We start from the raw sequence: 15,519 nt of genomic DNA on the forward strand, positions 1-15,519 counted from the left end.
ATATGAATTACGCGTAAAAGCTGCATTTATTCTATACCATTTTAGCATTCCATTTGATATTTTATTGACACATATTAAATGTAGGCCTATGCCCAAGGTTCAGAGTTGTCAGACTGCTGCTCCGCTTGCTCGCAACAAGACATGATCAGGGGAGATATGCCACGTGCAGTGGAATGTGAAAGGGTTGCAGCACCATCTCCTGGTTATTTGTAAAGTTTACAGTCACAGTGGTGTTCCTTGGGGTAGGCTTGTACCAGGGGGCTCAATTCAATCAAACCCCCATTGCAGTAGAATGTTCGATTTTTTTCTCCATGATCAAAGCACATGGGTTTGGGTAGAAAGGATACTATAAACCTGAGAGTTCACAAAAAAATAACGAAAACGTTTTTTTGGGCTCCATTAGTAGCTTTAGTATTAGAGTTAGATGACAAGGCACAAACCATTTAAAGTGCAACTCCGCCACTTTTCAACCTCATATTCATTATCTCCAGCGACAAACCAGGGTCTATGTGGAAACAGCATGTTTCTTTGATCTGTGGCTAAAAAGATAAAGTCTTAAAAAACCACAGGGTAGGATTAAATGTAAGAAAAATTGTGATTTTCAAAACCTGCAATATTTTTCTTGCTCCCCATATCACCACGAATCTCCTAGTGTTTGAAAATCACTGTTTTAAACTTTTGATGATGTCATCGTTATAACTTTTTTATGTTATATATGTTTTCTACAAAACGTAGAAATGCGTCGTTTTCACATATGTAGAAAGTGGTTTGGTGCTGGAGATAAGGATTATGAGGTTATAAGTGTCAGAATTGCCCTTTAAACTACGAAGTTCAATCAACAAAGGTCCGTTTTGGCCAAAAAATACAATGGTGACAGACACGTGACAACAACATTTTGTAGACTTTCCCCCTAGAATCACCCTAGTCAATAAAAATGGTCAATCACTGTTTGATTAATTTGGCCATTATTTGTTATAAACCTTGAAGACCATTTTACGTTATCCAATTAAACTTTGTATAACAATACTGTGTTATTACATCCTACTCTATGTTTATAAACACATCACAAAACCTGAAGCAGAATTGTGTTCTGCTGCACAAATCTTATTGCCTACTCATTGCCAACTCAGCGGAATGATGCAGGACCACCAACTACAAACACGACGACCAAACCCTACATAACCCAGAATGCATACCGCAGCGCGTACGTCATTGCGTAATGTTCAGGGTAAATTATTTGTGTGGGTATGGGGGTGTGGAAGAACTGTTATTCTTACTGACACCAGCAGGCATGGGGCTGCAGTCTGTCCAGTGAAGACAGTAGCGTCTCAACACAACGAAGACAGCTAATTGCATTATCGAATTGAAAATATTGCTAATAGGCGCCCGGCTGATAGAACGGCGCGCATGCAGCTTTCATGAAGGAGGATGGAGTTAGAGGAAAGGACGAACGGGTTCGATTACCCAGAGAGAAACAATGCGAAGTCCGTTAACGGTACGTGCCGTCGGGGCTATCCTTGTTCCAATTCTATTGGGAATGAATAGTGGTTGAAAACATCAGCATTACATTTGACTACAGTAGTATAGGCCTCCTAGTCTAAAGGTTACATTTGATGAAGTTTTTTTTATCAGGTTTTATGCATGCGAATCTATTAATGTGGAAAAAACATTTACAGTCATTGGGAAAAACACAAACATGCATATCCATTTCCTTACGTTCTTGATATATTGTTATACAATTATTGTAACATAGTTAATAATGCTGTTTATACGCTACTTAATATTTTACTTATTCTAAGTGGGGTTTGATAAGGTGAAAAAATACAGGAGCCTACCCTGTGCATGGGCTGTCAATTGCCTTTCAAAATGTGTCTTACCTATGGGAACTATCTGATCATGTGTGCTCCCCTGACAACTTTATTTTGTTTGTCAGTCATGATTCTTGCATATTTCACACTGTGATTGGTTTGAGTGTCGTTTGCTGAGAACCAAGGTAGGAATGTTTTTATTTGGACGTGAGAAGTCAGTGGTATTTTGGAGATCGTAAAAGGTGAACTTTTGAACTTGGAGAACGCCCTTAAGCTATTAGGTTTAGTCACAAAATCCTATGTTGGCCACCACAAAACATGGAAATGGAAATGTTTTGTGGTGACCGCAGCAAGAGCGAGAGAAAGAGAGCAAAAGCATTGCGTTTTAACTATTAAATGAATCCAGTTGATTGGAAAGACTATTTGGCAAAATGTCTTAGATCTGTTATTAGACCACTTCTCAGAAGAGAGATAGACTGGCTATGCGGTATTGTTTGAAATCTATAGACCTATATTGTTTGATACATTTTGGTGAGAAAATTGCATCCATAATTTCACAATGTGTGATCTCCTGTCGTACATGTTGGGGACACAATTTACTCTTCCTTATAAAGATATACATCATACATTTGGTTATTTTTAGTTTAATAATGATTTCTCTCATGCAAATTTATTTGACAAATTACAAATATCGACGCGTTATTTCAGGGGAGGGACATTACTGTCTCATCCATGCACCAGGGCCATGTATCGTGCCCCCGTGTGGGTGTGAAGATTTATTGTCATTTCAAGGATTAAAATTCCTTACGCATTGACGAGGAATAGTAATTGAAAATGTCTGATCGAAGTTAAAGTTTATATCACAGTGGACCGTCAGCTAATATATGAATCATATTTTGGCAAGCATAAGGCCACTGTGCATTAATTAATGGTTTAGCCTAATGCATGTTAAACCGAGTACTTGAGATTTAATCAGGGACATTTCTATAAGATTTGGATCTTTTTTGTGTGTGCAAACATTTCAATTATAAATGTAGAGACTCACCAAATAGCCTACAATAAGGGAATAAAAGCTCATTTAGGGCGGGTTCAGTGGCACTTTGATTTACATACATTTATAAATGTTACATTTAAGGATTTAACTTTATTATAAGACAAGTTATAATACGTTATTAGAACTTGTGCTTATAAACTGATCATAAACATTATTACATAGTTTGAAGTAAAATAAAGTAGCTAATTTAAATAAAATTAAGAAAATACAAGTTTAAGGCGTGTTATTCGTGTTAATTTGTTTAGGCCTTCACCTCGTAATAAATACATTAGTAATATAAATACATTTACATTTTTACATGTGATTTACAAATAGTTTTCCAATGGTTAATTCACTTTTTAATTATGCAAATGTAAAACACACTTTTAAATAAGTATATCTTATACTTCGAAAAGGGAAATATAAAAATGCTGTCCAAAAATACATAGATTTTCCTGACATGTTCCTGTAGAATAGTTTGTCCCCCCCTCAAATAGTTATTAAGATATCTGGTTTCCTCATCAGAGTATTTGAAATGACCCTAAAGGAATCTCACATTTGATGTTATTTTACTTTAAAGACATACATGTGTGTGTTTAGAGAAAGTATATGTTATATTCCATGAACATTTTCCTCTCAAATGAAAATAGAGAAAATTAAATACTTTTGAGATACTATTCAATTGCATACATTTCCCATGATCATAATTACTATAAATACTGAATTTTCGTAATTTTTTCAAGATTATTTTGAAGACCTAATTTTGTAATTCCCTCTCATTTTTTAATTGACAATTTCACACTAACACAATATTGGCCTACTATCCAGTATAGAGCTACAGTGCTTTCAGAAAGTATTCATACCCCTTGACTTTTACCACATTTTGTTGTGTTACAGCCTGAATTTGTCACTGGCCTATACACAGTATCCCATAAGGTCAAAGTGTAATTCTGTTTTTGAAATCTTTACAAATTAATAAAAAATGAAAAGCTGAAATGTCTTGAGTCAAGTCTTCAACCCCTTAAGTTCAGGAGTAAAAATGTGCTTAACAAGTCACATAAAAAGTTGCATGGACTGCACACTCTGTGTGCAATAATACTGTTTAACATGATTTTTGAATGACTACCTCATCTTTCTACCCCACACATACAATTTTATGTAAGGTCCCTCAGTCAGACAGTGAATTTCAAACACAGATTCAACCACAAAGAACAGGGATGTTTTCCAATGCCTTGCAAAGAAAAGCACATATAGGAAGGAAACCGCTCAGGGATTTCACCATGAGGCCAATGGTGACTTTAAAACAGTTACATAGTTTAATGGCTGTGATAGGAGAAAACTGAGGATGGATCAACAATATTGTCGTTACTACACAATACTAACCTAATTTACAGAGTGAAAAGACAGAAGCCTGTACAGAATACAGATGTCCCATGCATCCTGCCTGCAACAGGGCACTAAAGTAATACTGCAAAAAATGTGACAAAGCAATTAACTTTTTGTCCTGAATACAAAGAGTTATGTTTGGGGCAAATCCAATACAACACATTACTGAGAACCACGTTCCATATTTTCAAGCAGAGTGGTGACTGCATCATGTTATGGATATGCTTGTTTTTCAGGATAAAAAGAAATGGAATGGAACTGAGCGCAGGCAAAATTCTATAGTAAAACCTGGCTCAGTCTGCTTTCCACCAGACACAAGGAGATGAATTCACCTTTCAGCAGGACAATAACCTAAAACAAAAGGCCAAATCTACACTGGAGTTGCTTACCAAGAAGACAAGGAATGTTCCTGAGTGGCCGTGTTACAGTTTTTACTTAAATCTACTTGAAAATCTATGGTAAGACCTGAAAATGGTTGTCTAGCAATGATCAACAACCAATGTGACAGAGCTTGAAGAATTTTGAAAGTAATAATGGGCAAATGTTGCACAATCCAGATGTGGAAAGCACTTAGAGACTTACTCAGAAATACTCACAGCTGTAATCGCTGCCAAAGGTGCTTCTACAAAGTATTGACTCAGGGGTGAGAATACTTATTTGAATTAGATATTTCTGTATTTCATTTTCAATAAAATAGCAACTTTTTCCAAAAACATGTTTTCACTTTGTCATTATGGGGTATTGTGTGTATCGAAAAAAAATATTGAATCAATTTAGAATTCAGGCTGTAACAAAACAAAATGTGGAATAAGTCAAGTGGTATGAATACTTTTTGAAGGCACTGTATGTCAGGTCCGCACTGTGCTGGCTATGCTGCACATCTTAATTGTAGTGTATATCCCTCTGGTCAAGAACCCTGTTGCACAACATGCTATACTACAGTACTACCAGTCACCACTGACGTGAAGTGAAGAATGTGAAAATATAGTCATTTACTGCTTATCTAATAGCTTGGCTTATCTTTAAATTCATTCCATGAGAAACTCAATTTCCATTGATCTGTATTGACCAAGTGTCAGGACTTCTACTTTTGCCTCAAATCAATGGAACAGGTCTGTTTTAATGTAGTTGTCTTCACATGAAGTTAAATAGGAAAATGTGTTTGTGTGGATCTGTTGTGGTTTAGCCTTAGGGTGGTGAGAGAGCCTGGTAGCTTTTTTCCAATTCAGTCAAAGAGAGTGCTTTGTCAGCCCTCCAGTGTGGTAGAGGCCGGGGGTGGTGGGCAAGGGACCATGCGGCTTTCTTTTCTCTGGGGGTCAAGCTGTGTTGTGGGTGGAGATGGAGGAAGGGCAGGATACGATCCCTGTGGTGCTGCTGAATGATGATTAAAGAGTACAGTAGAGGAGGTGGGGTAGCAGAGAGGGGGAGAGGGGCACAGCAGGCAGATGTGATCCATCAGTCCTTTTTACCAGAGAGATTTTTAACTCGACTCCAATATCTTAACTTCATCTCCAATCTCCCAGTCTATGTCAACGCCACTATCACAAGACACAAGACGCTGAAACTCCCTCTCCCCTTCAGTTTATTTAATTCAACAATATATTTAGCTATGAGTCAATATCAAGAAGTGATTGATTAAGAAATGACTCAGATTAAGACTAATTAGAGTTGGTCTTTACAGAGATCTAAAAAAATCTATGTTTAGGGCAGAATTATAGTAAAGGAATGACAGAGTGTATTACATTGTTTGGTATAATGGAATAAAACAAAAGGATAGAAGTAATTAGAGAAACAGATCTTTATGAAAATAATGGGCATAATGGGCATATGGAGAGGTATTTGCTCTAAGGGAGATCAGTAACGTCAGTGCTTTATTATACTGTTAAATGAGATTCATGTGATATACTATGTAGAAGATTATTTTAGAAGGCACAATACACATTTAAAGTATATTTGTGCATAAATGTGAGCAATTTACCTTCTGAAATGAACAAACACCACCATACATATATTCAGCAAATCTTTGAGATTTTACTGATATTTAACAAATATCTAGAAATATATTTTTTGCTTCAGTATTATACAATACTGATCATGATATGAGCATCACAATCTGTTGATTCTTCATTGTCTTTAAAGAGGATGCTTTGGCAGGAGATAACCAAACAATGACAGTGACCCAGTGATGACCATGTACCGCCTCAGCAGAGCTGTTAGGAAGGACACAATATAATGCTGCTCTCTTGTGTGCTCCTCCTGGCCCTGTGCACTGACAGTAGTGCCGTTACCAGGCAACACATTCCTCTGGTCATCCCTGTAATGATACAGAGAGCAGAGAATAGGTCCACATGCATCAACCAGCAGCCCTCAGGTATCAACACCACACACTAGTCAATGCAATACACGTATCATACTGAAATCACAGGACACACCGTAGTTTGAATATGTCAATCACAGGACACGATCAAGTATTTTTCCATGATCTGTATCTGTATTGCGGTCAACAGACTGGAAAGCAAATTTATTTGCGCCTATGGGCAGGTACAGTACTTGAGTTTATGGAGATGGAGATATTAAGAGATGAAGCAAGATGGCACATTTGAGGAAAACGCTACCGAAGTTCTATCAATACATTGACTGTAGTACTCACACTGCTAAAACACTCAACCACTGCTACTCCATTTTCCGGAATGGCTAGAAGGCCCTCTCCCGCTCTCCCTTCGGCAAAAAAGATCATGACTCCATTTTGCTCATAATTTCCTATAGGCAGAAACTCAAACAGGAAGTACCCGTGCTAAGGTCTATTCAATGCTGGTCTGACCAATTGGACGCCTTGCTTCAAGATTGTTTTGATAACGCGGATTGGGATATGTTCCGGGTAGCTTCTGAGAATACCATCGACATATACACTGACACGGTGACTGAGTTCATCAGGAAGTGTATAGCGGATGTTGTTCCCACTTTGACTATTTAAACCTACCCAAATCAGAAACCATGGATAGATGGCAGCATTTGCGCAAAACTGAAAATGTGAACCACCGCATTTAACCATGGCAAGATGACTGGAAATATGGTTGAATACTTAGAGTGTAGTTATTCCGGCAGGTAGTCTAGTGGTTAGACCGTTGGACTAGTACCGAAAGGTTACAAGATTGAATCCCCGAGCTGACAAGGTAAAAATCTGTCGTTCTGCCCCTGAACAAGGCAGTTAACCCACTGTTCCTAGGCCGTCATTGAAAATAAGAATTTGTTCTTAACTGATTTGCCTAGTTAAATAAAGGTAAATATATATATATATATATATATATATATAAATAATTCCCTCCGTAAGGCAATCAAACAGGCAAACGTCAGTACAGAGACAAAATAGAGTCACAATTCAACGGCTCAGACACAAGACGTATGTGGCAGGGTCTACAGACAATCATGGATTACAAGGGGAAAACCAGCCACTTCGTGGACACTGACGTCTTGCTCCCGGACAAGCGAAACATCTTCTTCGCCCGCTTTGAGGATAACACAGTGCCACCGACATGGCCCGCTCTCAAGGACTGTGTGCTCTCGTTCTCCGTGGCTGACGTGAGTAAGACATTTAAACGCGTTAACCCTCGCAAAACTGCCGGCCCAGATGGCATCCCTGCCACATCCTTGCATGCGCAGACCAGCTGGCTGGAGTGTTTAAGGACATATTCAATCTCTCCATATCCCAGTCTGCTGTCCCCACTTGCTTCAAGATGTCCACCATTGTTCCTGTACCCAAGAAAGCAATGGTAACTGAACTAAATGACTATCACCCAGTAGTACTCACTTCTGTCATCATGAAGTGCTTTGAGAGGCTAGTTAAAAGGATCATATCACCTCTACCTTACCTGACATCCTAGACCCACTTCAACTTGTATACCGTCCCAATAGATCCACAGACGATGCAATCGCCATCGCACTGCACACTGCCCTATCCCATCTGGACAAGAGGAATGCTTATGTAAGAATGCTGTTCATTGACTATAGCTCAGCATTCAACACCGTAGTACCCTCCAAGCTCATCAGTAAACTCGGGGCCCTGGCTCTGAACCCCGCCCTGTGCAACTGGGTCCTGGACTTCCTGACGGGCTGGCACCAGGTGGTGAAGGTAGGAAACAACACCTCCACTTCGCTGATCCTCAACACAGGTGTTGCACAAGGTGTGTGCTCAGCCCTCTCCTGTACTCCCTGTTCACCCTTGATTGTGTGACCACGCATGCCTCCAACTCAATCATCAAGTTTGCAGATGACACAGCAGTTGTAGGCCTGATTACCAACAATGGTGAAACAGCCTACAGGGAGGAGGTGAGGGCCCTGGCGGAGTGGTGCCAGGAAAGTAACATTTCCTTCAACGTCAACAAAACAAAGGAGCTGATTATGGACTTCAAGAAAGAGCAGAGAGAGCACGCCCCTATCCACATCGATTGGACCGTAGTGGAGAAGGTGAAAAGTTTCAAGTTCCTCTGCGTACACATCACTGTCGATCTGAAATGGTCCACCCACACAGACAGTGTGGTGAAAAGGCATAACAGCGTCTCTTCAACCTCAGGAGGCTGAAGAAATTCAGCTTGGCACCTAAGACCCTCACAAACCTTTACAAATTGAGAGCATCCTGTTGGGCTGTATCACCGCCTGGTACAGCAATGGCACTGCCCGCAACCTCCCAATGCCTCACCGGGGGCACACTGCCTGCTCTCCAGGACACCCACAGCACCCGATGTCACAGGAAGGCCAAAAAGATCATCAAGGACATAAACCACCTGAGCCATGGCCTGTTCACCCCGCTACCATCCAGAAGGCGAGGTCAGTACAGGTGCATCAAAGCTGGGACTGAGAGACTGAAAAACAACTTCTTTCTCAAGGCCATCAGACTGTTAAATAGCCATCACTAGCCAGCTACCACCCAGTTACTCTACCCTGCACCTTAGAGGCTGCTACCCTATATTCATAGACATGGAATCACTGGTCATTTTAATAATGGAACACTAGTCACTTTAATAATGTTTACATACTGCTTTACCCATTTCATATGTATATACTGCATTCTATTCTTCTATATTTTAGTCAATGCCACTCCGACATAGTTTCGGGGCTCCCGAGTGGCGCAGTGGTCTAAGCACTGCATCTCAGTGCTAGAGGCGTTACTACAGACCCTGGTTCAATTCCAGGCTGTATCACAACTGGCCGTGATTGGGAGTTCCATAGGGCGGCGCACAAATGGCCTAGTGTTGTTAGGGTTTGGCTGGGGTAGGCCTTCATTGTAAATAAGAATGTATTCATAACTGACTTGCCTAGTTCAAAAAAATGTTTTTTTTGTATATTTCTTAACTCCATTATTTTACTTTAGATTTGTGTGTATTGTGAATTGTTAGATATTACTGCACTGTTGGAGCTATTAATACAAGCATTTCGCTACACCTTAAATAACATCTGATAAATATGTGTATGTGACCTATCAAATTTGATTTGATTTGATCTTGAGGCAATAATGACCAAGTCTCTGGTGACCCCAAAACAACCCAGGAAAGTATTTACAACCTTCACTTGAGCCATGAGCTAGAGGAGAGCCACTGAGCCGGCCAGGAGGAATAACGAGGCTGGTTACTGGCAGGCGGACAGAGATGTTTTGTTCATTCATCCAGCTAGCAGCCCAACAGAAAACAAAGCAGAACCCTTAGGGGATGGACAGGGAACTAACAGCTGGTATTGAGATGCAGGGGGGTTGGTGTGGGGGGGTCATAAAGGCTTTTTGGGGAGGAGGCAGTACAGTAAGTACATCAAGGCAGTTGGTACAGTGACACCGCAGATGCGTGAGTCTAGGGCCAGGCTTTTGTCAGGGCTCTGTGATATTCAACACGTTGGCCAGCCAGGAGTCATAAACGTCTTCAATTTGAGTTTGAATTTGGGTGAAGGATGAGTTTACAGGGAGCTGTAAAACACTGAACTTGGTATGTAGAGTAGGGATGCCTTTCCTGTGGATCTCACAATCAGAGCCAGGGTAATGCTACAGGAGACAGAGTTGTTACGGGCGATAAAAGAGCAGCTTCCCCTGACTGATACATTTATTCTCATTAGCTCCTCAAACTAAGTGCAATCAACAATAGAGTAGTGACGGATGTTTGATATAAATCTCTGTTGATAAAGATACACTACCTTTCAAAAGTTTGGGGTCACTTAGAAATGTCCTTGCTTTTGAAGGAAAAGCAAAAAATTTTGTCCATTAAAATAACATAAAATTGATCAGAAATACAGTGTAGACATCGTTAATGTTGTAAATGACTATTGTAGCTGGAAACGGCTTATTTTTAATGGAATATCTACATAGGCATACAGAGGCCCATTATCAGCAACCATCACTCCTGTGTTCCAATGGCACGTTGTGTTAGCTAATCCAAGTTTATTATTTGTTTCTCAATACTAGACACTCTAATGTACTTGTCCTCTTGCTCAGTTGTGCACCAGGGCCTCCCACTCCTCTTTCTATTCTGGGTAGAGCCAGTTTGCGCTGTTCTGTGAAGGGAGTAGTACACAGTGTTGTACGAGATCTTCAGTTTCTTGGCAATTTCTCGCATCGTCATAGCCTTCATTTCTCAGAACAAGAATAGACTGACGAGTTTCAGAAGAAAGTTCTTTGTTTCTGGCCATTTTGAGCCTGTAATCGAACCCACAAATGCTGATGCTCCAGATACTCAACTAGTCTAAAGAAGGCCAGTTTAGTTGCTTCTTTAATCAGAACAACTGTTTTCAGCTGTGCTAACATAATTGCAAAAGGGTTTTCTAATGATCAATTAGCCTTTTAAAATGATAAACTTGATTAGCTAACACAACGTGGCATTGGAACACAGGAGTGATGGCTGCTGATAATGGGCCTCTGTACGCCTATGTAGATATTCCATAAAAAAACAGCCGTTTCCAGCTGCAATAGTCATTTACAACATTAACAATGTCTACAGTGTATTTCTGATCAATTTGATGTTATTTTAATGGACAAAAAAATAAAATAATTAAGGACATTTCTGAGTGACCCCAAACTTTTGAACGGTAGTGTATGTCTGGTCTCTCACTCATTAATTAGTTTGGAAAGAGATACATTAATCTGTTGCCTGAACCATCTGCACTGATTTAGGACAGCACAGTATGTTACTGACTCGGACGCCACAGTCATTTCACAATCAACAGCAAAGACACACAGTCACATTCCCAATGACAGTTTTAGTAGGAATCTGTTAACAATCTGGACTTTCTAAACTTTCGTCCTCAGCTCTCCTCATCATTTCACAATCCCCACACACTATTCTACAGTACATGGTTGGCCAGTGGAGAAGCCTGGAGGACTCAGAGAGGCTTAAAAGAAAGATCAAGAAGATAACATGTTCCTTATAGTGTCACATAGTTGATCCCAGAACTTTTATCTTAGTTGTTGGTACTCATGTAATAAGATGGTTATTGTCAGATGCCTCTGAGCCATCGGTGTGTGTGTGTGTGTGTGTGTGTGTGTGTGTGTGTGTGTGTGTGTGTGTGTGTGTGTGTGTGTGTGTGTGTGTGTGTGTGTGTGTGTGTGTGTGTGTGTGTGTGTGTGTGTGTGTGTGTGTGCGTGTGTGTGTACTTCGCTATCCAGCCCAGCGCGTGGTAGTAAAACTCTGACCCCTGTTATGATGAAAGGGAAGTTGATCCTTTGAGCGTGTCGGTCGACCAGCACTGAATGACCCCCCCCCCCACAGATCTTCTGTGGCCCTGACCAGGGCTTGACCTGAGAGCTGAGCTGAAGGGGCTGGCAGGATTATGGCAGATAAAGACATACACTCAGCACTTTCAACTAAATCACCTTCTCTAACAACTTACATGGCTAGAGGACAGAAAAATGCATGTTGAAATGAGCTTGCACTGCTTTTGGGGGGACATTTTTATTCCAGTAATATAGTTTTTAGAATCTCATATCCATTGAAGACTGCATGTCATGGTAATGGTTTGTGTAACTTGTAATATGTCTCTTAGCCCCAATATCTGTCTCCTACTTTAATAATAATATATGCCATTTAGCATACGCTTTTATCCAAAATGTGTGCATACATTTCACATATGGGTGGTTCTAGGAATCAAACACACTACCCTGGCGTTACTAGCACCTTGCTCTACCAACTGAGCTACAAAGGTTACTGAACTTTTGGATCCATCTTACACTGAGAGCTTGACTTAGTGGAGGTTGTTGCTCTGAACTTGAGTCCCTGTTGGAGAGAGTGAGCCGTCCATCCAAGAGTGGGGCAGTATGCATTGTTAGCCCTGAGGGAGCAGAGGGGAGGACAGAGTAGACATTGTGCTGTGTGGCGTTACATATAGGGGTCAGAGGTCAGGTGTAGAGGTCATAGGGATGACCGCAGCGCAGCCTGTGGATCTAAAACTTGAGTTCCTCCACAATCTGTCACATATATCCACTGTGTTCTGGTGAATGGTCTTAGCCTCTTTGTCGTGTTGGAGATGAAGGTGAGGGTGCTAATCTGGCTCTATGCCAAGTCCACAGTGAAGGGTTGTGTTGTGACTCCCGGAGGAGAAGGCAGAAATAAGTGCTTATGAGTGGGCACAGTAATTTGGGGATCCGTTGCAGTCTCAGACTAAGTGTTGGGTAGCACTCCTCGTAGATTTTGTAAGCACTATAGTCATGTAACAGCCCCAGTCAAGTAACATTGGTAACAATGACCCACTTCAGCCAAATTACCCTCTGTGACCCACCCCAACTTATGATGCACTGACCCTCTTAATTTAATGTCATGTAATACAGACTGAGACTACTAATATCAGGTAACAGTGTATCACACTCCCCTATACAGCTACCCATCTGCTTCTTCAAGGCTTTCTACAGCAGGGAGTTGAGGGCAAAATGAAACTCTCCTTAAAGACATGCTTCACTGTCTCTCGGAACAGGATGAATTGAACACTGCATACAGGCTATTGGTCTGTGACACTACACATAGCAGGTGATGTAGTGGAAACAAAGATCTACCTGTGGCTGCTTCCTCCCATCAATCTTCTGTCACTGTGGGCCGACAGATAACACACATATCAAACATTCAGCTTGAGGAAGGTCATTTCTTAGAAACTCAAGACATTTTACTGTACACAGGGAAATATTTATTCTCCATCCCTTTCTGGCATTCCAAAATGGCCATGTAACGAAAGCACACAACTATTTGTCAGGAACTTATTTGAGGTTAAATTGTACTACATAATTAATATATATATATATATTCTACCAAATTCGACTTAAATTCTATCAATTGTAATTGTACTATACTATAGTTGGTAGAATTTAAGTCTAATTTTAGTAGAAGGTATCTGTTTTTCATGTAAGCCTCACTTCTGTTCTAGCTCAGGAATGTGAGCTGTGGGGAGGCTGTCACTAGCCTGGTATAACTTAACATGCTATAGTTACTATAGCATGTATACTAGGCCAGTGACAGCCTCCCCACAGAGTGAGGCTAACAAGAAAAACAGATACCTTTATACAAATGGCCGATCCTATGGACCATACCATTCCCAAACTGTCTTCTTCATTAAAAAACAAACATTCATCTTCATTGGTCAATACCCAAATTTACAAATTCAGTTTAAATGGACATCTGAAATATTACTGGCTTAAATTCAAAGCGGGAACATTTTTAATGAATGAATGTAGGCTACATATCCTAATAATATTGCAGGACAATAGGTGGCAAAACATATTGCTAAATGGAGTGTGTGCATGGAGCCGTTAAATCAAATCAAATCAAAGTTTATTTGTCACGTGCGCCGAATACAACAGGTGTAGACCTTACAGTGAAATGCTTACTTACAGGCTCTAACCAACAGTGTAAAAAAAGGTATTGGGTGAACAATAGATAAGTAAAGAAATAAAAACAGTAAAAAAAGACAGTGAAAAATAACAGTAGTGAGGCTATAACAGTAGTGAGGATATAACAGTAGCGAGACTATAACAGTAGCGAGGCTATAACAGTAGCGAGGCTATAAACAGGCACCGGTTAGTCAGGCTGATTGAGGTAGTATGTACATGTAGATATGGTTAAAGTGACTATGCATATATGATAAACAGAGAGTAGCAGTAGCGTAAAAGAGGGGTTGGGGGGGCACACAATGCAAATAATCTGGGTAGCCATTTGATTACCTGTTCAGGAGTCTTATGGCTTGGGGGTAAAAACTGTTGAGAAGTCTTTTTGTCCTAGAATTGGCACTCCGGTACTGCTTGCCATGCGGTTGTAGAGAGAACAGTCTATGACTGGGGTGCTGGAGTCTGACCATTTTTAGGGCCTTCCTCTGACACCGTCTGGTGTAGAGGTCCTGGATGGCAGGCAGCTTAGCCCCGGTGATGTACTGGGCCGTACGCACTACCCTCTGTAGTGCCTTGCGGACGGAGGCCGAGCAATTGCCGTACCAGGCAGTGATGCAACCAGTCAGGATGCTCTCGATGTTGCAGCTGTAGAACCTTTTGAGGATCTGAGGACCAATGCCAAATCTTTTTAGTTTTCTGAGGGGGAATAGGCTTTGTCGTGCCCACTTCACGACTGTCTTTGTGGGTTTAGACCATTCTATTTCGTTGGGGATGTGGACACCAAGGAACTTGAGAATGGGGGCATGCTCGGTCCTCCTTTTCCTGTAGTCCACAATCATCTCCTTAGTCATGAGGCCCTACTCATGATCCTGGCAAAATAGGTTAAGAACAACAATATACTGTATACGTTGTGGAGAAATGAATGACAAAATACTGCATATGGGGAAAACTAGCACTTGAAAACCCTTCTTCTCTGTATTTAGGGTTTTCAGCAGTTAGCTTCACCCATAGTTGGCTCCATGTGAACTACAATTCCGACACTGTGCTTTAACGTTTAAAAACGTCAATAATCATTGCTTTCAAACCGGTTTTCGAAACATATGCTGACATGCCGCTTATCTTTCATATCAGCAAGAAAGAGTCTTTCAAATAAAAAGATACAATTACTGTTACAGTTTTTCACAGATCCACAAGCTGTGTGCCTCCAGTTGACAAACTACACCAGATATGCTTACACACAGGTGTTCGGAGCACGCTAGCAATGTAACATGAAGATATGGCCGCGTGGGAACACTAACCCTAAGCCTATAAAAGTGTGTTGTAATTGAACCTTTTGTTTTTTGAAAATGATTTCTCGCTGATATGAAAGATATGTTCCTTATGTTTCCAAAACCGTACCGCATGAAATGCGTGTTAACGTTTAGACTGAGCATCAGGGCTCTTAACAAAAC

General features: G+C 40.6%; 1 protein-coding gene across 1 annotated transcript in view; it reads left to right on the forward strand.

Moving 5' to 3' along the window:
- The first annotated feature begins 1,267 nt into the window (after window positions 1-1,267).
- Window positions 1,268-15,519, forward strand: part of nr6a1a (nuclear receptor subfamily 6, group A, member 1a) — a 141,290-nt gene continuing 127,038 nt past the window's right edge. Inside the window, exon 1 of the mRNA XM_014171647.2 lies at window positions 1,268-1,495. Within this exon, the coding sequence (XP_014027122.1) occupies window positions 1,429-1,495 (67 nt within the window). The 5' untranslated portion in view covers window positions 1,268-1,428. The remainder of the gene's footprint in view (window positions 1,496-15,519) is intronic.

The sequence above is a fragment of the Salmo salar genome, chromosome ssa24 (assembly GCF_905237065.1).
Source record: "Salmo salar chromosome ssa24, Ssal_v3.1, whole genome shotgun sequence".
Taxonomy (NCBI): Eukaryota; Metazoa; Chordata; class Actinopteri; order Salmoniformes; family Salmonidae; genus Salmo; species Salmo salar.